At 57.2% G+C, this 19,801-nt stretch overlaps 1 protein-coding gene across 1 annotated transcript; it reads left to right on the plus strand.

Annotated features, from left to right (window-relative positions):
• The first annotated feature begins 228 nt into the window (after positions 1 to 228).
• Positions 229 to 19,799, plus strand: ZNRF1 (zinc and ring finger 1). Its single transcript, XM_065641176.1, has 5 exons — positions 229 to 1,159; positions 16,927 to 17,022; positions 18,101 to 18,206; positions 18,319 to 18,409; positions 18,540 to 19,799. Exons 1-4 carry the CDS (start codon positions 709 to 711, stop codon positions 18,374 to 18,376), a joined length of 711 nt encoding a protein of 236 aa, XP_065497248.1. The 5' UTR covers positions 229 to 708; the 3' UTR covers positions 18,377 to 18,409; positions 18,540 to 19,799.
• Positions 19,800 to 19,801: the final 2 nt, after the last annotated feature.

Genomic DNA, 19,801 nt, shown 5'->3' on the forward strand with positions numbered 1-19,801 from the left:
GCCCTTGCGGAGCGGGGAGCGTGGAAGTTGGGGGGCCGAGGCCTGCGCTCCGCGGGGCAGCGCTCGTCCGCCCGGGGAGCGGCGTCTCGGTGACCCGCAGACCGCGGCGGCGACGAGGGCAGGCCCGGGCCGCGGCGGCCGGCAGCAGCGCAGGGGTTAAAGGCGGCGGGCCGGGGGGGCCGGGGGCGGGAGCATGCGTGCTGCCGGCCTCTATTGTCTCCGGCGCGGCGCCGAGCACCCAGGCGGCTGGCGGCGGCCGGCAGCGAGGCCGTGCCCGGCGCAGCGCAGCGGAGCGGGGCGGGCCGCCCCCGCCGCCCCCCGCCGCCCCATGGGCCGCAGCTGATCGTCGCCCGGCTGCCGGCCGCGCCCCGGGCAGGAGCGAGGCGGGCGGAGCGACCCGGCCGGCGCCCCCCCTCCACCCTTCCCCCTCCTCCCCCGCTGTCCCGCTCCCCACCCCCCGCTCCGCGGCCCCGGAGCCCTCGGCGGCCCCCGCCGGGGGTGACGGCGGCGGCGGACTCGGGGCGCCCTCGCCCCTGCGGGCCCAGCGGGGGGAGGATGCCTGGGGCGGGGATGGGTTTTCTCCCGTAGCTCCCCGCGCCCCCCCGCTTCCTTCCGCCCCCTCTCGCTTCCCAGCGGCGGCGGGGGCGGCGCGGCCCCGTTCCCCGCGGGGGGCTGTCGCTCGGCTCCCTCCGGCCCGGCGGTGCCCACATGGGGGGCAAGCAGAGCACGGCGACCCGTTCGCGGGGCCCCTTCCCGGGGGTGTCGACGGATGACAGCGCCGTGCCGCCGCCGGGAGGAGGGGGGGGGCCGCCCCCCTTCGGCCATTACCGGGCGGGCGGCGGCGGCGGCGCCATGGGGCTGCGCAGCCGCTCCGTCAGCTCGGTGGCCGGGATGGGCATGGACCCGGCGGCGGCCGGCGCCGTCCCCTTCGGGCTGTACGCGGCGGCGGCGCGAGCGGCGGGGGAGGCCGAGCGGGCCCCGGGCAGCGGCGGTGGCGGCGGCGGTCCGGGCTCCGACTCCACGTACGCCCATGGCAACGGTTACCAGGAGACGGGAGGCGGTCACCATAGAGACGGGATGCTGTACCTGGGCGCCAGGGCCTCGCTGGCCGACGCGCTGCCCCTCCACATCGCACCGCGGTGGTTCAGCTCGCACAGCGGTGAGTACCGGCTCGCCGGAGCCCTCCCCTCCCGCGGTGGGTACCCGGGGGTGGTGATGGGCTCGGTTCATCCGGCAACAGGGAGGGAGTGGGAAGGGGGGGCTGTGCCCCACTTGGCCGGCTGGTCAAGCCCTGTTGTGCCAAGCCCGAAGGCGGGACCCCCATCCCCGCCCTGGTGCGGATGGGTGGGTGAACAGTGGGGCTGGCATCTGTGTCAAGGTCGGAAGGGGCTGTGGAGGGAGGAGGCTTTTGAGAAGGGAAATGTTTTAGCTCTGGGATGTGAAGCAGGAGATGTGGCACCCCCTCTCCCCCTGGACTCTGGGGAAAGTGGTGCTGTAGCTTGAGCCCTTGGTTTTGAAGACCAGGCCGGGCTCCTTGTGCTTCTTCTGAAACTGTTTGTAGGGGTGCCGGTCAGGTGTAGTGGTTCCCATGCCTTAGAAACTTGGAAAGGGGCAGAGGAAGCCTTTGAAAGTGAGGTGTGGGAATTTTTTTTCCTTGTTTCGTCTGATAAAGGGCCAGGGAGAGGCTGAAGCGGGTTTTCTCGTCTAAGCCAGCTGGCACTGTTGCTGTGCTGGGAGGAAGCAGAGGAGGAACTGCCTGCCTCTTTAACAGGGCCAGGGAGCTGGCTGGGCTCTTTTGCAGGAAATGTGTCACGCTAAGGGAGGGGGCACGGTTGCCCCCCATCCTAACCCTCGTGGCTGGACCCTTCTGTGTGTCTTGGTGTCTGGAGAGGAGCTCTGGCTGTGAGCAGGGCTGTGTCACTGACCTAGTTTTGGCTGGGTAGAGGGAGCGAGGTGGGAGGTCCTCCCTTCCCCTCCTGGCTAGAGGGGAAGTCATGTCAGGGATGTCTCCTTGCGTTTCCTGGAATAGTCTGGGATTTCTCTCCCACCCGCCCCACTTGCAGATGGTGTAAATGTTCTCCTTGCATGACGTGGTCTGGGAATTTCATAATACGCCTTGGGACAATGTCTCATTTTCAGGAAGGCTTGAGACTGAACCAGTGGACAAGAGCAAAGTGCAAAACGAGGCTCATGGGGCCCATTTTCCTACTCCCATCTCGGGATTTTTCCCCTTTACCCAGTTTTTAGGGGCTCCTTTTCTCAGTTAGATCAAAGCTGTGTCTTGCATTGCATCCACAGTGGCAGAACGCCCTGGGCCCAGTTCCTATTGATCCGGATAAGCTGGGCGCCTGCAGTCCACCCTGGCAGATGGAGAGGGCTGGCTGGTGTGTGGCACTGGACCTGAGGACGAACGCTTCTGCAAACTTTTTTGCTCTGTGACCTTGTGCAGACTGTGCCACCGCTCTGGTTTTTAAACACAGAAAGAAACTAAGGTGCAGCATCCTTCCAGATATTCCACAAGTCTCTGTGTGAATGAGTACCGTGGGGCCTTCTGCTGTGCCTGATGCTGGGGCAGGGAGGGTTTAGTTACAGCTAATCTGTGCATAGAGGTGGTCGGTCAGAGATTATGGGTTACGTTAGATGATAGTTCTCAAACTATAACATTGAGAGGCAAAAAACCTGTTCACAAAAATAAACCATCTGCACCACGGAGTAAGCTTTTTCTGGCCACTCGCGTGAGTGTGATGTTAAGTTAAACCCAGTGTCCTTGGAAGATTGCAGTGTGAGCTGCGGGAAGTGCTGCAAGAGCTGGGTTTCTCTGATGCCTCTTTTGGGGCCCTCTGAGAGCATTTGAGCTGTGCCAAAGCACGCGCGGGCAGCAGTGAGAGCCGTTCACTCTGTGCCCAAGACTCTCCTGGTGGTGGTTCTTTCTTGTTGCTAATTAATAGTGAAAGGAGTGGAGGATGCTTAAAAACCATTCTGAAAACTCAACAGAGCTCATTAAACTTTTGCATTCTTCCTCTTAGTGTAAGAGGTTAATGGAGGATTTGGAGACCAAGGGGAAGGGGAAGTAAGCCACCTCAAGATTGCTAAAATTCCTGCTAGTCTCCCATTGCAGCTGGTTAACCTGCAGCAGGGCAGTCAGGAGCTACTCGCTGCTTCCCTGCTGCCTCCCCATCGACCCACTCCTCGCGGCGCTGAGCCACTCCATCAGCCGCTGGAAAGTGCTGAAGTGGCATCACTCGGATGAATGGAGAGGAGCCTTGACATTGCTGCTGGTGACTGTCCCTGCTCCTTCTGAAGGATGGCTCAAGGGTGGGGATGAGGGGACCCGCTGATGCACCGAACCCATGCAGCAGGACATGTGCCTGGGGATCTCAGGGGTCTGCCTGAGTTGCTGTACTGCCTCAAGGAGAAGAGCCCCCCAAACTGTGGCTAACAGGTCTGGAGAGTGGATCCTTGCCCTGCCTGCCTCTTTTCTCCTGCCTCTGTGCAGGCTGGAGACACGTGTGGTGCTGATCTCAGCATGTGAGGAAGGTTGTGTTCATGGGCTTGGTCTTCCAGGAGTACTTGAGTTTGGGGGAAGTGCCAGGAGCCTCAAAGTGTGACCTGGGTGCTGTGGGAACCCCAGTGGGACAGCGAGAAGCCCTGGCTTAACACTGGTGATAAGGTGCTGTCGTTGCGGCAGCATGTCAGTGATAACGGGAGCACGCAGATAGGCTTGGCGCCTCGCTGCTCCCTTTATCTGCGATGCTGATTTTGTGGGCTTCTCCGCTGCTTCATGGCTCATCTGGTCCATTAGTGGGGACCCCAAGGAGTGAGCTGGGGTGGTCTGAGCTCTTCTCCCTGGCTGGTGTCACTCCTTCCCCTCTCTGCAGTCAGAGGCTTGCAGAAGAGCCAGGCATGCCGGGGGAGGTAGAGAGAAGGGCTGTGCTGGGAAGTCTGTGCAGAGGGAGTTTCAAAGTGGTCCCCAGGGCCAGCGTATGCTGCAGCATCAGTGCAAGGTGTTGTGGGTCGCAACGGTTGGCGAGGAGAACCTGCTGTCAAATCCTCCAGGCTGTGTCACGGCTGCCAGAGCGCGGGGACAGCACAAGCAGTTACGTATCGATGGCCTCGGGTCCTTGCAGGGCCAGGGGTGAAGACCTGCTGCTCTGATGAGTAGCAAAGCCTAAATGCACCTTTCAAACAGGGTGGGTGAGGGGGCTCTGACCTTTGTGGTGGAGCTTGTTCCATTGCTCTGAGGGGACAGGACCTCTGGGGGTAAGTGGGTCCCATTTCTTCACAGGGATTTTCCCAGGCACGTCTGCCATCCCTGCGAGCAATGTAACTGCTCCAGCACCACCGGAACCTGCTCTGGGATTTCCCTGTCCGCCCAGGGTTTCTGAGATCTGTTTCCTTGCCTACACGGGTGGAAAATGACAAAACATCTTTTGCAACTTTGGAGTTTGCTTGTAGCACTTGACCACCCTTTCTCTGTAGCTTCAGACCCTTAGGACTTCTTGGAAAAGCCAAGGCTAGTGGGAAGAAGGGAGAAAAAGGAGATGTGGTTTAATGCTGTATGTCTCCAGCTTTGTGTGGTTCTCTTACTATCACTCATGTTATTCATCTTCATCAAAGGATCTCAGGGAGTTTGCAGAGGCTGTAAGTAGCTTAAAGTTTATCTGGAAATCCCCCTCATCACCTAAAGCCCTTGAGTGTTTGAAGCTCTAATAAATCCACGTCTCCTTGTCTGCCCAAGGAAATGCCTAGCTCATCCTTCTGTGTGGTGCCGTCAGGAATGTCCCAGGCTTTCCGTGCGCTGATGGAACAACCTGTTTGTCCTGGCTGCTGGCAGCAGCAAGGTCGGGAGGTCTCCTTTGCCAAGTGAGCTGCCGTGTTCTCAGCAGCAGGAGGGCCCAGCCTGGGGGAGAGGGGTGTGCGGTGCAGAGATGGCAGCCAGGGTGCTGGGCTGGGTCCTTCTCCAGGCAGGGTTAGAGAGTGAAACAAGCTGGAGGTGCTCTTTGATCCAGCTCTGGAATCTGGAATGTGAAGTAGGGATTGCTTGTTGGAGGATAAACTGAAAGCGTGTGTGAACACCTGGGTTGGGCAGCCCCGATCTCTGCCCAGCTGGGAAGAGGCAAGTCTGTGGCATGTCCTTGCTATGCTCCAACAGCTTCAAGTCCTGAGCCTTTTCTCAATGGTGCTTGGCAATCCTCATTCCCGAGCTTGCCCTGACATTGTAATCTCTACACCAAAGGCTTAAGCTAGGCTTAATTCTAGCTGGCTAGCCAGCAAGCTGCTGGAGGGAGTCCACTTTCCAGCACTGACTTTCCTGCCACCAACTTTTCAACATGCAGACATCATACGTGCTTCCCTCCCCCCTCCACAGGGACTAGGCCAGGGGAAGGGCACCCCAAGGCCTGCAGGAACTTGCCATTGTTGAATCTGGTTTTGTCAGTGGAAATTTCCAAAGGAGACCATCCTCAAACCATCTTCTTGTGGGTTTGGTGCTGGTGTCTGCCTGACAGCCGGGTCTGGAACCTGCAGCATTGCCAGGCCTGCGGAGGTGGCACAGGAATGGTCCCAATGACTCCCCGGGTCAGAGATATTCAGCCATTGGACTCTCCAGGTCTGAAGAGGTTGATCTTCTGCGTCTACCTTCTCCGAGCTGGCCACAAGACAGCATACCCCCAGGGCCGGGGGAAGAGCAGCAGCTACCTTGGAAGAACAAAGTACCAGATATCAGAAGATGGGAGACTCGAGGGCAGCTTCACTGTGTCCCAGCCCCACAGCCTGGAGATGAAGTTTGAGTGTGACAACGTTGGCGTTGTGCGTGAGAAGCCGGCGGCAGCAGGAGTTATCTTCAGTCCCCACAGTGAGAGCTAGCGCAGGCTGTCACTGCGCTGCCTTGCCACTCCGGTGCCCTCTGAAATCTCTCAGCCGCCTTGCCCTGGAGTGACGCACTAATTGCTGCATGTGCTAATTGGCTTGGCTGGGCTCGCTCCTCTCTGGACCTGTGCACAAATCAGCACCAGGGAGCCGGGGTGCCCTCTCCCTGCTCTGCACACGTACGTTCCAGAGATGCTGAGAATGATGCTCTCATGCTCCCAGGGCTGACCCACTTACCAGCCAGGATTGTCTTCCCGGCCCGTGACGTAAGTTTATCCCATGCTGGTTTGTTTTGCTGAGATGTTTGTTTCAGTGACTGGAATAACCGTAAAGGCATCTCTTATTTATTAATGTGCTATTAGGGCTCCTATCCTCTCGCTTGCTCTCGTTTGCTGGCCAGAGGATCAATCAGATGCAGGCATCTTTGGTGGAGGAGTGGTACCAGGGCTGGCGCCCGGCCAAGTGAGCTGCGGAGAGTCATGGGAAAATGCTGCTAAATGCTGAAAATTAATTTCAAGAGAAATGCGGGGAGGGAGAAAAACCCACTCTGGGGGAAAAAAAAAAAAAAAAAAAAAAGCTTTTTTCCCTCCGATGTAATCTCTCGTGTGACAAATCAGACAGCCAGCAAAGAGCTCTTTGCCTGAATGAATTCCCTCTGCAGGAGCCGGTCCCATGGCACCCCAGCCAGCCGGTGGGCAGCCACCAGGCATGTCTCATTGCCTCTGCTGCTGGTACACCAAAACCCCAAATGTGCCACATACTTGGGGTTGAGTAAATGTGACCTAGCTTTCTCCTGCTTCCCTTGAAAACTGAAATTGTAAAGGCTCACAAGTGATACAGTAAAGCAACAGGCTGTGGTGCAGAGTGGTTTATTTGCCTGCTCTGGCTGTGCATTGGAGTACAAGCCTCTCTCTGGAGAGGCAGACCCATTTCTTATTTCGAATAGAGCCAGAGTGGTTAAAATTGGGCCTTAGATGTCTCACCTGCACCAGTCCCACTGAGCAGTTTTCAAATGTGGGTGAACCTGTTGGGGGTTTGGGTCTCCCCCGGGGGATGCTGCTGCTATCCCTGTCGGGCGCTACTTTTGCTCGTTGCTTTCTGGTGGGGACAGTGGGGAGGTGCAGCTGCAGGAAGCTCTGCGGGCCTGGGGCCTCTTCTTGTGCTGCTGCACAACGTTTCCCGTGGGCAGAGCCCAGCTGCTGGCGGGTTTCCTGCCCTGCCAGGCTGCGGGTAGGGGAGAGGGGTGGAGAAGTGGGGGACAAGGGGCAAGGGCCGCTTTTCTCGTGGTGTGGTTTAGCTTTCTGCCTCACTGTGGGTCCTGCACGGTTTGAGGAGGGTGGCAGGGAGAGCTGGGGAGCCGGCAGGTCCTTGCTGTTGATGTCTGTGCTGCCGGCACGGGGCTGGGTCCATCGGTGCTGCCCGTGCATGCGTCCTGCCAGGTTTGTGCTGCATGTGGCTGGCTGAGCTTGAGCAAATGCATCACTCTGTGCTGGCATTGCCCTTCCCCAGGTGCTGGTTGTGGGTCTGTGGGCAGCTGGAGGTGTTTGGTACAAGGTGTATTTTGCCAGCAGGGATGGTGTCTGGCTGCTGGAGAGGCTGCTGTGCTCCTCCAAGGTGGAGCTGACTCTTCTCTCCTTCCCCATGGAGCTTAACCAGCTAGTGTCGGCAGCAGGTTGGCCCCCGGGGCAGCTGCGATGTTGTGCCGCTCGGGAGGGCATGGGCCGCATTAGCTCGGGGAGTTCCCGGCTCTCTGCTCTCGTGCACACTCGTGCAGCTGTGAGCCTCCCATCAACGGAGTGGAAACAAGACCATGAGCCTTGTGCAGTGGTCTTGTGGTGCTTTGTAGAGAAGCAGAGAGACACAGTGGAAATAGTTACCCTTTTGCTAGTTTTAGCAATGCTAGCAGACATTTCCCAAGGCTGTATATTCCCACTGAGCACCCTCGGCTTGTTGAGGCTGTGTTGGGTTATGGACACAGTTCCCGAGGGACTGTCACCTACCAGGCCCAGAAATGGGGCTGGGATGGGCCCTGGCAAAGGGCAGCACAAGGGCACAGATGAAGAATTGAACTGAAAGCTGCTCAGAGCTGTTTCCTGGCCCTAGCAGGCAGACGGCGTGACAACAGCGGGTATTTTTAGAGGCCAGCTGCCTGCAATGCAAGAGAAGGAAAGCAGCAGTCAGACAAGAGAACTGAGTGATGCTTTCCCTGCCCCACATCCCTGCCCAGCATTTTATTTCCCCCCAGGCTGCAGCTTTTGGCATTAGAGTTTCCACGTCCTCTGTGCCTCTTTGCCTGTTGCTGACTTGAAAGGCGACTGATTTCGTTCTCCCTTCAGCTTTCGCTGTGGCTGCGTGTTTCTCTGATCATGGCTCAGCTTGGTGGTGTCGGGGGCTCTGCCCTTCGCATCCCAGACAATTGTGTTACAGCTTACCGTGGTGGGAATTTCGGGGATTGTTTTTTGGAGAAATCTTTGTTGCCGGTGAGGGAAAACCTGCAGTTTCTCCTGCAGCTGGAGTAATTGCAGTAATTCATTTGGGAGCTCTCCCTGCAACGTGATGGAGGTGCGTTTTGTTGGAAGTGCTGCAGGGGAATCAGATCCACATTTCAATCCATCCATCCATCCAAGGCCTATACATCTGTAGCTGGAGAGAATGAGGCAGGATTCAGCTCTAGCCAGATGGCTTAAATTACCGTCTGCAGGGAAATCAAGTCAAATGGGTTGAGGTCAGTTTTGGGGCCAGGCTTCTGTTCAGCTGGTGCTGAGTGGGACGAGGTGAGGCTCAGCACCCTGTCTGAGTTGCCTCAGCATTCCCGTTATCCCTACATGGATCTTGTTGCTTTGATGCTACTGCCCATCTGCTTATTTATTGCAACATAGATTTCATAGCCCTTGAAGTCTGCCATTTGCCTGAATTTTTCCCTTCCAAGGGTGGTTGTGGATGTCTTCTTTCTGTTTCCCGTGGACAGGTATGAAGCAGACAGCACCCTGCAGCTGGTCTTTGGGGTGGCTGTGCCCGGAGAATGGGAGCTCATGCTGCCTGGCCAGGCAGCTCAGTGCTGTCGAGCATCCTACCGCACCCTGCATGGCAGAGGTGTGTGATCATCCTGCAGCTCTGCACCCCGTTTTTCCCTTCCTGCTGTCCCAGTAGCCTGGATTCATTCACCGGGCGTCCCTCAGCCATCGCGAACACTCTTGGGGAGCAGGGAGATGCTCACTGTCACACATCTTCCTACCGCGCAAGGGGCAGGTCAGCTTACGGCTCGTTCTGCTGTGTGCTCCTCCCTTGGATTTTTTTCCACTGGTGTCTTTCTTCTTGCAGAAACAACCAGTGTGAACTGGTGTTTCCCCGTCATGTACTGCCTGTGGGCATAGCTCCATGTGCCTTTCGTGCTGTGTTTGCTGCCCACTACGTAAAAATTGCCCTTTCTCTACCCTGAAAAGCGGCGCTCTGTCCTTCCCACGCACCCCAGGGATCTTACACTAATGAAAACCAGTTGTCCCAGTAACTCCTGCCCCCGTGACTCAGGCACGACATGCCATGGGAGATCCTCCACTGCTCTGTTTGTGCAATGCTGCCGTGGGATGCCCAGGGAGAAAGTGTCCCAGGAGCCGGGTGGGATTGCTTCCCAGCAGGAGGGCATGCGTGAGATCAGTGCTGGGCTCTGATCCTCCTGCTAGCATCGTGATGCTGAGGCATGTCATCGTGTGTCTCTGGAGTGTCCCTTCATCCTCCCAGCAAGATCAGCTGAGGTGTGATAGAGTCTCAGCATCATCAAGGCATGACTTTTCTCCTGTGGAATAACCCAGGGGTCAGGAGAGGGCTAGCCTGGGAGCTGCCACTTCATCCCGCCAGGTCGGTTGTGTTTGGGAGTGGCTTGGGTCAGGCTTTTGTGCTTAAGCCTTTCCAAAAGCAGGAGTTCCTCTGGCAGCTCGGCGGTGGCTGGAACCCGATGGTGGGGACTCCGTGGGTGCCTCCCCAACGGATGGCTTAGTCAGAAGTGACTCACCCCGATGTGACGTTTCCTCGCTGCTCCCTCCCAGCCCCTGCCAAGCCGAAGCATCCGACTCTCTCCCTTTTGGCTTTGATTTCCCAGTCTCTGCGTCCTGTCGTGCTGCTGGAGGATCCCCCGCACTCCTTCATTTTGGCACCTGGGACCTCTCAGTTGCTTTGTTGGCTCTGTGCATCTTGTGGGTGATTGCTGCCCACAGCAGGGCTTGCAGTCAGGCTTTCTGCTTCACACAAGAAATATTTGGGAGGAAAAAGGAGGTGTGCCGGCAAAGCCTTTGGAAATTCCCAGGCATGCCTGCAGGATCCCTCTCCTCTCCGGGCAGTGAATTTGGAACCCTGAGCGTCGCCTGAGAGTTGGGGACACAGCTCCAGGGCATCCCTGCAGCTCTTCTGCACAACGAGATAACCCCAGGCTGGTTTTGTGACTAGCAAGGGCCCTAAATGAGCTTGTAACTCAGTAAATTCAAGCCATAACAGCCACACGGCAGGAGTCTAAGGTGTTAATGCCTTCGCTGGGCTGTCACCCAGGACCCTTCTGCTTAACTTTGCTGTTTTCCAGGATGCTAAAATTAGCTTTGGGCTACACGTTCTTCCTTATGAAGCCTGTTCCCAGCAGTTGGGGAAGTGTTTCTGCAGTAAATAGGGACTAGCTGGAAGGCAGGGTGACCCTGGGAGGTGGCCTTTTTCTTCCAGGTCTAGGGGAACTGACTCTGCAGCACAGGCTGGGCTATAGGAGGGAGATGCTCTGTACCTGTAGTGTAGGTACTTTTGTTCAAAAATCACAATTGCAGCCATGAAAGAGGCAACACTCCAACAGTGACAGGCAGGGAGGGTGCTTGGGGTGCAGAGGCTGTTTGCACATCTTCCCTGAGGGTGGCTGTGCGAGGAGGGTGGCTCTGGATGTCCCTGTGACTGTATAGCCAGGCCTCTTTTCCCTCCCACTTCTCAGTGTCCATGGGCTGTGCTGGAGGTGTCTTGTAGGGCTTTAGTGTGTCTGTCTGCTGAGGCTTGATGGGTTTGGGTGCTCTGGAGCAAAAGTTTCTGTCTGTGGGGCTCCCTCTCTCACGTCTCCTGCCCCTTCCCAACTCTCTGGCTTTCCTCAGTCCGGGTATTGCAATCTGTTCTGCTTCTTCCCGTCCTCCCTCACCACCTCCATAAGAAACCAGCTGGCTAAAAAAAATAAAATATCTTTGCCTCCTGACTTGCAGCAAGCCAGCCCTGGGCTGCTCCGATGTGACACCACCCAGCCCCTCTGCTTCGCATCCTGCATCCCCCTGGTCCCAGTGGCTTCCCCACATCCACCTGGAGCACCAATGCCTTTTCCTTGCTGCTGCATCTACCTCCTCTTTGCAGCTTGAGAGCAGGGGGAGTGGGCAGAGCTGTCTCCAAAACCCGATGCCTCAAGCATTATGGCATTGCTGACCTTGGGCAGCTTCATAGTCGATGGCACGTCCCTGCCACCCTTGGCTGGCATGTGGCCAACACGCCAGCAAACACCTGCAGCGTGGTGGCTTTGCCAGGAGCCATCATGAACCAGGGACAGCTTTTCTTAGGCATTGCACGGGAGTGGCTTCTTTTTGGGGTGCTGCTTCATGTTACAAGAGTTTATTTTCTCTCAGCTCAGCCAGCTGAACTGATTTGATCAGCAAGGAAACGGTGGGATGAGATGGGTTGGGGATGGAGCAGGATTGTCCCTTTGCTGAGGCAACCATCACCGTTGGGTTTCTCTCCAAGTGTCACTGTCCAGAGATGTCCCAGCCCAGCCATGTCCCCACTGCCTGGCTTGTCTGGGGCTGGTACGCTGGCATCCCCCAGCCCTGCCTCCCCTCCACCCCCAGGAAGGCAGGATGTCTTCTTTCCAGCCTGGACCTGTCCTTTATGCTTTCCCCACTTTCCCGCAGCCTTGAATCAGGAGGAAGGACGCTGGTAGGGCCCTTTTTTGGAGCCGGCAAATGAGGCTGCTTATGTGCTTTACTCCTTCCTGCCTACGTGTCCCCGCTCGTGTCAGCCCTTGTGCTGCACAATAGCCGAGCACCATTGCGGTGTTCGCCTGGCGCCTTGTGTCCTGCCGTGGGGCCGTGTCAGGCTCCGGCTCCTGCATCTTCCCGTGCAGCTGATGCTGTTTCCTTCTGCAAGGGGAGGTGGGTTCAGGCCTGATCCTGCTGGGTGCCTTGGCCTCCAAGCACTCAAAGTGAGCATCTTGCTGGCAGAGGGAGCATGGTCCTCGGTGGGACAGGTCCTTGGTGCAGCTGTGAGCTGCCTCCTGGCCCCAGAGCGAGGCGGCATCACCAGCTGCATCGCTCAGAGGCTGGTGTAGCATCCTTATACCGTGGGTGATGCTCTCAGAAGAGGACACCCATGGAGGTCCTCAGCTGGCAGGTCACTGCAGTGCCCAAGTGCTGGCGACATGCTCTGTGCCCACCATGTGCCATCTCCAACGTGCTGTCCTGTGACAGTCACTTTCAAAAAATGAGGCTGCTTTAAGCCTGTAGGAAGTTTATTTTCCAGGAGATGCTGGATCTGAATATCTCTACTCTGCAGGTTCCCTTCACTTGGCTGGTGAGGAGGGTGACTCTTCTGCAATCCCTTCCCTCTTGGGGCTGAGCTCACGAGGGGCAAGGGAGTGGGAGGACTTTTTAAGATGATCCCTCTCTTTGAGCTTCCACCTGGTGCCGATTCAGCCAGCAATGTCAGGGAAGCCGCAGAAGGAGATGTGATGCTCAGGGTTTGCTTGGCAAGGAAGACGCACCAGGACTCTACTTCAGCTGTGTGCTTGCACCAAATATTTGCTGTATTTATCTCATGTTTGGATGCATCCTCACCTGTTGCAAGCTGTCTCCCTTGGCTGGGCACCCAGAATGCTCTCTGGAGACACAGAGATGGGCTGTGCAGCTGAGGTTTCCAGACCTCCCATGGACATCAGGGGCTTACCCCTGAGTCCCTGGTGCTCGGGGTGTCCTGTGGGGTGGTTGGGCACTGGGGGAGTGACCTGTCCTGGGTGGGCACATTTTAGGGAGTTTTGTGTAGCCACTCCTGGTTTATCCTCTTGTGGTAGCAGGGTCCAGGACCTGAATGCTGCTTGCTGTGGGGTAGACACAAGTGCTGGGAATTTCCTGTCCCAGCTGCAGAAGCAGCTGTGTTTGAGATATTTACAGATGGGTTGGAAAGGTGTCTTAACCCCCCCAACCACCACCAAAGCCCCAGCAGCCTGTGTGGTGGTGCTTTTGGCACCGTGAGGGTTAACCATGGGGCTTTTTCAGCTTGCATAGGACCTGCTGGAGATTTTCAGAGGTACCCAGCTCTGCTTTGCGCAGCTCTCTAAAATTAACCATTTAACCTTCCTAAAAATACTCAGAGGGCAGTAGCCCCCAGAGAGCACCAGCACTGCTTGCTCCTGGTTTCTAGATCAAGCCATCAGAGAGATGAGATGACCTGGCAACATGCGTCTCGCAGCCCTGGAAAGCCCTTGGATTTCTCAAAGTCTGCTGCAGGATACAAGAGTCCAGCTCTGGATCTGACCTGCCTTTCCAGGCCAGCCTGCTTCCCACAGCACCCTCCTCTTCCTCGCTCGCTCCTGGCAAGAGCTGGTTCCTGCCTGCGCAGCTCTGCTTGCGGTGATGGCGCTGGCTTCGGGTTGAATGTGCCACTGGCAGGAGCATCGCCAGCTGCTCTGGGTGCCTTGGGAAGGAGGAGGCATCCATGGCCTTTCCCTGGAGCATCCCTCCAGCCTCCCCAGGGGTGTGGGAGGCTCAGGCAAGGAGGAATAGCTGGGCCCTTCCTCTCGCTCTTTTTTTAGGCATATGGGAGGAGGGCGGAAAGAGTTCGAGGAGGAGGGAGCTGAATTTTCCATGAGCAGCTGTCAAAATGTAATCTCCTGCATCGCTTGGGCTGGCAGCTTAGGCAGGATAAATTAACGGGGATTTCGGGGAATGTGGAAAATACCATGGCCTGGAAGAGGCCAACTCCATGAAGAGCAGCCCTTTCATCTGTGGGACCAGCTCCGGGCCCCGGCACCCGCCCGAACCCCGCAGGGATGCTCTGAAGCGCAGGGCTCGGTGCCTGCCGCTGTCGGGTGCTGCCTGTTCTCTGGCCTCAGTGATTTTTCCGTCCACCACTTTCCCCCAGAGGTCACCCAGAGATGGGGTGAGGGAGCCTGATCCCCTTCCCTGCCTCCCCGGTCCCCCTGGTGATGGGCTCCCCGCAGCTCCAGTGCCAGCAGTTGCTCTTGCAATGCCAAGTATTTGTGCCGACAGCTGGGGTGCGGGGCAGCCCCCTGCCCGGGGGGCCCTTCTACAACAGCTCCTCAGTCCCACTCAGACCCAGGAATTTATGCAATTGCATTTTCTTCTTTTTTCCACCCCCTGCCCCCTCTATCTTGCAAAATGCATAGCCAGGAACGTGTGTTTGCTTCTGTGCATGGCTCGGCCCCGGGACCCATGCGGCAACCGGTGTCTGTGGCTGGAGCACGCCCTGCACATGCTGAGGTTCCAGACGAGTCCCTCTCTCTGCACAATGTCCCTGTGTCCTTGCCACAGGGCCGTGGTGGTGCTGGGGGTCCCCGTCCCCCAGCCACCTGCCCAGGGAGCACCAAGGAGCGTGATGGGTGTTCATGCTGGCTATTTATATATGTGCTAAAGCTACCCCAGCTAGCAAAGAGGCCTGGAGATATGGCAACAGCCACTCACCACAGCCTGCAAAGGGCCCTGCTCTTTCCTTGGCTCCCGCTTCTTTGCCGATGGTTGTGCCCGGGCAGCCACAGATCAAGATTCATCCTGGGCCCTCTCCCTTTGCTCCTGTTGTGTGTCTTGTAGCGTCCCTTTGGGTGCTGCTGGAGCCAGCAGATCTGGGTCAGCTGTTTAAAATAACACATTGGCATAGAAAAAAGGGGGGACTGGAGAAAACGAGGTCTTCCCGTGTAGTGCACAGGGAATGGTACCAAACCTCTGCAACTGTCTTGCCCTGACATCACGTTCACAGCTCAAACACCATTTCTGAAGGGAGCCCTTCGCAGCCACCCCGTGCCAGGGGCTCACTGCTGGAAACCAGTCCCCAGAGCTTCCCCGGTAGGGACTGAAGCCTGCGGTGCTGGCAGACTATCTGTGTTTTTAGGCAGGATCGGTTCAGATGGGGACAGGAGCAGGCAGGCTGACGGGGACGGTGTCTCTCAAGGGGAGACTAGTTGGGTCTTGCAGGCTGGGAGGCTATCTGAGCCCGCTCTATAAATACGCTGGGCGGGTAAACACTTGGGAGAAGAAAAAAAAAACCACGCAACTATTTCAGCTAATGGGCACTGCTGCCACAAGATATAAATCGGTCAGGAGTAAAATTAGGCTGGAGAGGAGAAGGCAGATTGGTGCTGCTGCCTGCGAGGCTCCGGCTGCCGGCGCTGCCCATTCGGTTGGGGCTTGGTGCAAATGGGACCAGATTCGCAGCAGAGACCCCACAGCTCGGCCTGGCTGGGGCAGGGATGTGTCCCTGCGATGGCACACTGGGGGCCAGCCTGACACCCTGCCAGAGGGGCTGCTGGGCTCAAGGGCTCCTTGGTTTAGCAGGTCCCTTTAGAGTGAGTCTCCCCATCATCCATGACATTTGTCCTTGCCGTGTCCTTCTGGGAAATAACCGCCCTCTGGAGGGGCAGAAGTTGTTGTCCCTGTCCTAGACCCTCATCTGGATTGCTGGAAGTAATCTGTATTTATGAGCACTACTAATGAGAGGGTGTTCAGGTGTTGAGCAGTTATTCTGGCTGTTTGCACAGCAGAGGTCTGAGCTGCCTCGTGTTAAAGCCACCTGCACTTTCTCCCTTCCAAGAAGCAAAAAAATGCCCTTGCCACATCCACGTGGTGGTAAATGAACCTGATTCATCCTTAGATAGTTTGTGTACATTCCTTTTCTCTTCTTTCCTGAGCAGCCTTTGCATATATATGAAGAAAGCTCTTAAGCGGCACTGCAGTCAAACCTGATCTGCTTTTAGAAGACAGGTCCTTAAATTACCCTCTCCCTCTCTGCAGTCAGGGAATTGCTAGATATTCTAGTGCAAACCCATGGTGACGGTGGTGGCACGCACGTGTTGGGCTGCATCGGCTTGATCCCCGCTGTGCTGGGCAGTGATGAACCGCGCGGCCTCAAGCTGGTTGTGGTGGAACTGCAAGGAGCACCGGGCGGGTGACCTGCAGGGCTGGTTGGGGATTTGATCCCTGGAAGTTTGAGACTTGGAAACCTGGGTCTAGGGCAGCTTCGCTCAATGGCGCTGGGGACGATGCGGTGGTGGTCTGCGTGGCTCGAGCAGGTGGTGACACTGGTGTGATACCCTGGCATCAGCTGGGCCCCATCTTCCTGCCTAAGGAAGTATGCAGAGCAGGTCTGGACATCACGAACAGCTTCACCCAAGAGTCTGAGTCACCAGGCAGGTCCAGGTGTCAGGGCAAGGCCAAGGTCAAGCTGGAATGTCAGCCTGTGGGGTCCACCTGCTGCTGGAGCTGTTGGCCGGCATTGGAGGGTCAAGCCCTCACTTCACTCCTGCAAAAAGCTGGAGAAAACATCGATTCAGTCTCACAGCTCCAGCCTGCCCATCCTCTGCTGTGGCCCTGCAGGAAAACCTTCCTCCTGAGCCCTTCTGGCTCAGCTGTGCGGGGCCAAACCACGGCAGCGGGACAGCACCGTCCTGGTGTGGGGACGTGCCCCTGCGCTCGCCAGCCCTGGGGTGCTGCGTGCCCCAGGCTGCTCCTCGCCCTTTAAGGCCCGGCAGCAGCTGATGGCCACGTGTCCGCTGCCTTGGCACGCTCTCCGTGCCCTCTGCGCAGTGGGGACGGCCGGCACGGCGGCTCGGGTGGCTGTCCCCCGTCGGGTGGCTGTCCCCCACGCCGGCACTGCTGGCAGCCGGCACAGGATGAGTGGGTGCGAGGCGGGCGCTGCGTGGGGTGCGTGCCACCATGCAGGCAGCAGGTGAGGGGCTGCCATGCCCCACCATGGCCTCAGGGACACCCTGGGATGTGGGATGGGCTCTTCTCCTCCCCTCACTAAGGACTCATCTCTCCTCTCTCCCTCCAGGTTTCAAGTGCCCCATTTGCTCCAAATCCGTGGCTTCTGACGAGATGGAAATGCACTTTATCATGTGTCTGAGCAAACCTCGCCTCTCTTATAACGGTAAGGGCCCATAGCCAGGCTGTGCGGGGAACACGGCGTCCTGCTGGCTTGGGATGGCTCCGGGCAGGCTGGAGAGATACTTGCCGCAGGCTGCACGGGCAGGCAGCTCAGCTTGGCTTGCCAAGAGGGCTGTGCTCCAGTGGAGCGGTGCAGCTCACTGTCCCTGCTCCGCTCCCCCAGCATGGCTCCAACCCGCTGCTTTTTGCCTTGGAACCCTTTGGATCACAGCTCCCTCCCTGTGTTCCTCACCATGGGGTGCTGTGCCCGAGGGAGCCATCCTGGCCGGGCATCCTGCCTGTCTGGGGCTGCGGACGTGTCCTCCTGGGCTGCCCCTCCGAAGGGTCATTGCCTTCCTCCCCTCTTCACTGGCAATCGGGTTTACTGGGCTGAGCACTGGTCTGCAAGCTCCTGCATCTCCCATCCTCTCTCCTGACCTCTCATGGGAGAGCAGTGCTCACCCCCTCCTCAACGCTGCTTTTTTGAAAGCCAGGGGTAGGAGGTGTGTTCACTGTAGCTGCCCCTGCCCATTTTCTCCCCCTGTGCCTCCACCTGAGCCTCATGCCAGTGTTTGCTGGTGCTGCTGCCACTCAGCTGCCCATCCCTTTTCAGCCCGGAGAAGAGAAGCTGAGAGGGGATCTTATCAGTGCTTAGAAATATCTCAAGGGTGGGTGTCAAGAGGATGAGACCAGGCTCGTTTCATTGGTGCCCAACAATAGGATGAGAGGCAACAAGCACAGACAAAAACACAGGAAGTTCCAACTAAATGTGAGGAGAAACTTCTTTACTTTGAGGCTGCCAGAGCCCTGGAACAGGCTGCCCAGAGAGGCTGGGGAATCTCCTCCTCTGGAGACATTCAAAACCCGCCTGGACGTGACCCTGTGTGATCTGCTCTGGTGACCCTGCTTTAGCAGGTGGGTTGGACCAGATGATCTCCAGAGGTCCCTTCCAAGCCAACCGTTCTGTGATTCTGTGTTTCTGTGATCCCAGCTGCCTCTGCCAAGGTGGCCATGGGTTCCCCTCCGTCCTGGGGACACTACGATGGGCTGTGTCTCACCGCTGCCCTCTCCTCCCCTCCCAGATGACGTGCTGACCAAGGATGCCGGCGAGTGTGTGATCTGCCTGGAGGAGCTGCTGCAGGGGGATACGATAGCCAGGCTGCCCTGCCTCTGCATTTATCACAAAAGGTACCGCCCGGGCACAGGGGGCAAGCGGATACGGCAAGGCAGGTGGCGGGGGGACAGCTGGGGACATCCCGAGGCTCGGCAGCACGGTGGTGACGCACTCTCCTCTCTCCAGCTGTATAGACTCATGGTTTGAAGTGAACAGATCGTGCCCGGAGCATCCTTCTGATTGACCCGCCGGGCGTGCTTGCTGACTTCTCTCTAAGGTGAGCCTGTGGCAGGCTGTTCACCTGGAATTTAACCCTGGGGGGCTTAAATCCAGGGCCAGGAGGGGGTGGGATGGGTTGTCCATGGTTCCTGCTCCTCACCTGGCATCATCTCTCTCTGCCTTTGCAGGGCACCTTGCTATACCTGCTGTACCTCCTCTCCCCATCCCCCCCGCCCCACCTGGAGTTTTGGGCTGACTTTAAATTTCCTCAAGAAGACAAAAATAAAACCCAGAAACTTGAATCCACTTGGGACAACAGCAAATTTTTTTTATTTTATTTTATTATTATTTGTTTTGTTGTTTGGGGTTTTTTTTTGTTGTTGTTGTTTTTTTTAATTTAAAAGATTTAGAAAGAAAGAAGAAACATCCAGGAGAAGACAGTGTGAGAAAAGCGGAGCGACCTGCTCTCCCCTCCACAGCCGCTGGTCACCAGGAGAGCTCTGCCTGCCAGGGAGGTCCCGGGGACGCCCTGGGCCAAAACCCTGCCATGATGTTTGGCTTTTCTCCCCAAAACGAAAGGGGAAAGCTGCCGGGGGACAGCCGGCCAAACGGAGCACATGGCATTTCTCACCGGCAACCCCCACACCTCCCACCCGGACTCACCCGGGGGCTCTGCTCGGTTTTTTTGCACTGACTAAACGGGAATTTTCTCCTCTCTCCCGTCTCCCTTTTGGAGATCTCCACCCCAGCCCTGGCAGCATTGAGACTGGGACTCTGCCCCACGCCAGGAGCGGGGCCACTGCTCCCCCCTGCCGAGCCATGGGGGTCTGTCTTTCAAGTGTTTACAATGAGGAAAAAAAAGAAAAAAAGAAAAAAAAAAAGAGAAAACTGACAAAAAACAAAAAAAACTCAACTGAAGCTTCGTGTTGACTGGCGTGTTCTTCGATTTGAGCTTCCCTGCCCCGGTGATGTTTACAGACTGGTCACTCTTTAACTCAGCTATAACCACTCAGAGACTGGAGAGCTGCAGCATCCCCGCCGCCCCCTCCTGCCCCCCCTCGCCGGGCTCCTCTTGCCAAAACTGCCCTCCCCTCTTTCTTTCCATCGCCTTTGAGTCAAACCCTTTTGAGGAGGGTACAGGGCAAGGCCCCCTGTGGCCCTTGGGGGTGGCTTTGCCGGAGGTGCCAAGATGGAGTCGGTTCATGGCAGTGACCCCCCCCAGCCCATCCCCATCCCCTCCCGGCGCGGCGGGTGCGTTTTCGTTGGTGAGACCTCCCCTGCCGGTGGCCGTGCCCCTGCGGGAAACCTTTCTGTATTTATATATTAAAAAAAAAAAACATGGGGGGAAAAAAACTGAGTTCAGAGCTTGGGGGGAGCTTCCTTCATTAGTCAAGGTGTTTTGATATGGTATTAAAACAATGTTCAATAAAATATTCACTGTTATTTTATT

Source organism: Caloenas nicobarica, chromosome 9, assembly GCF_036013445.1.
Source record: "Caloenas nicobarica isolate bCalNic1 chromosome 9, bCalNic1.hap1, whole genome shotgun sequence".
Taxonomy (NCBI): domain Eukaryota; kingdom Metazoa; phylum Chordata; class Aves; order Columbiformes; family Columbidae; genus Caloenas; species Caloenas nicobarica.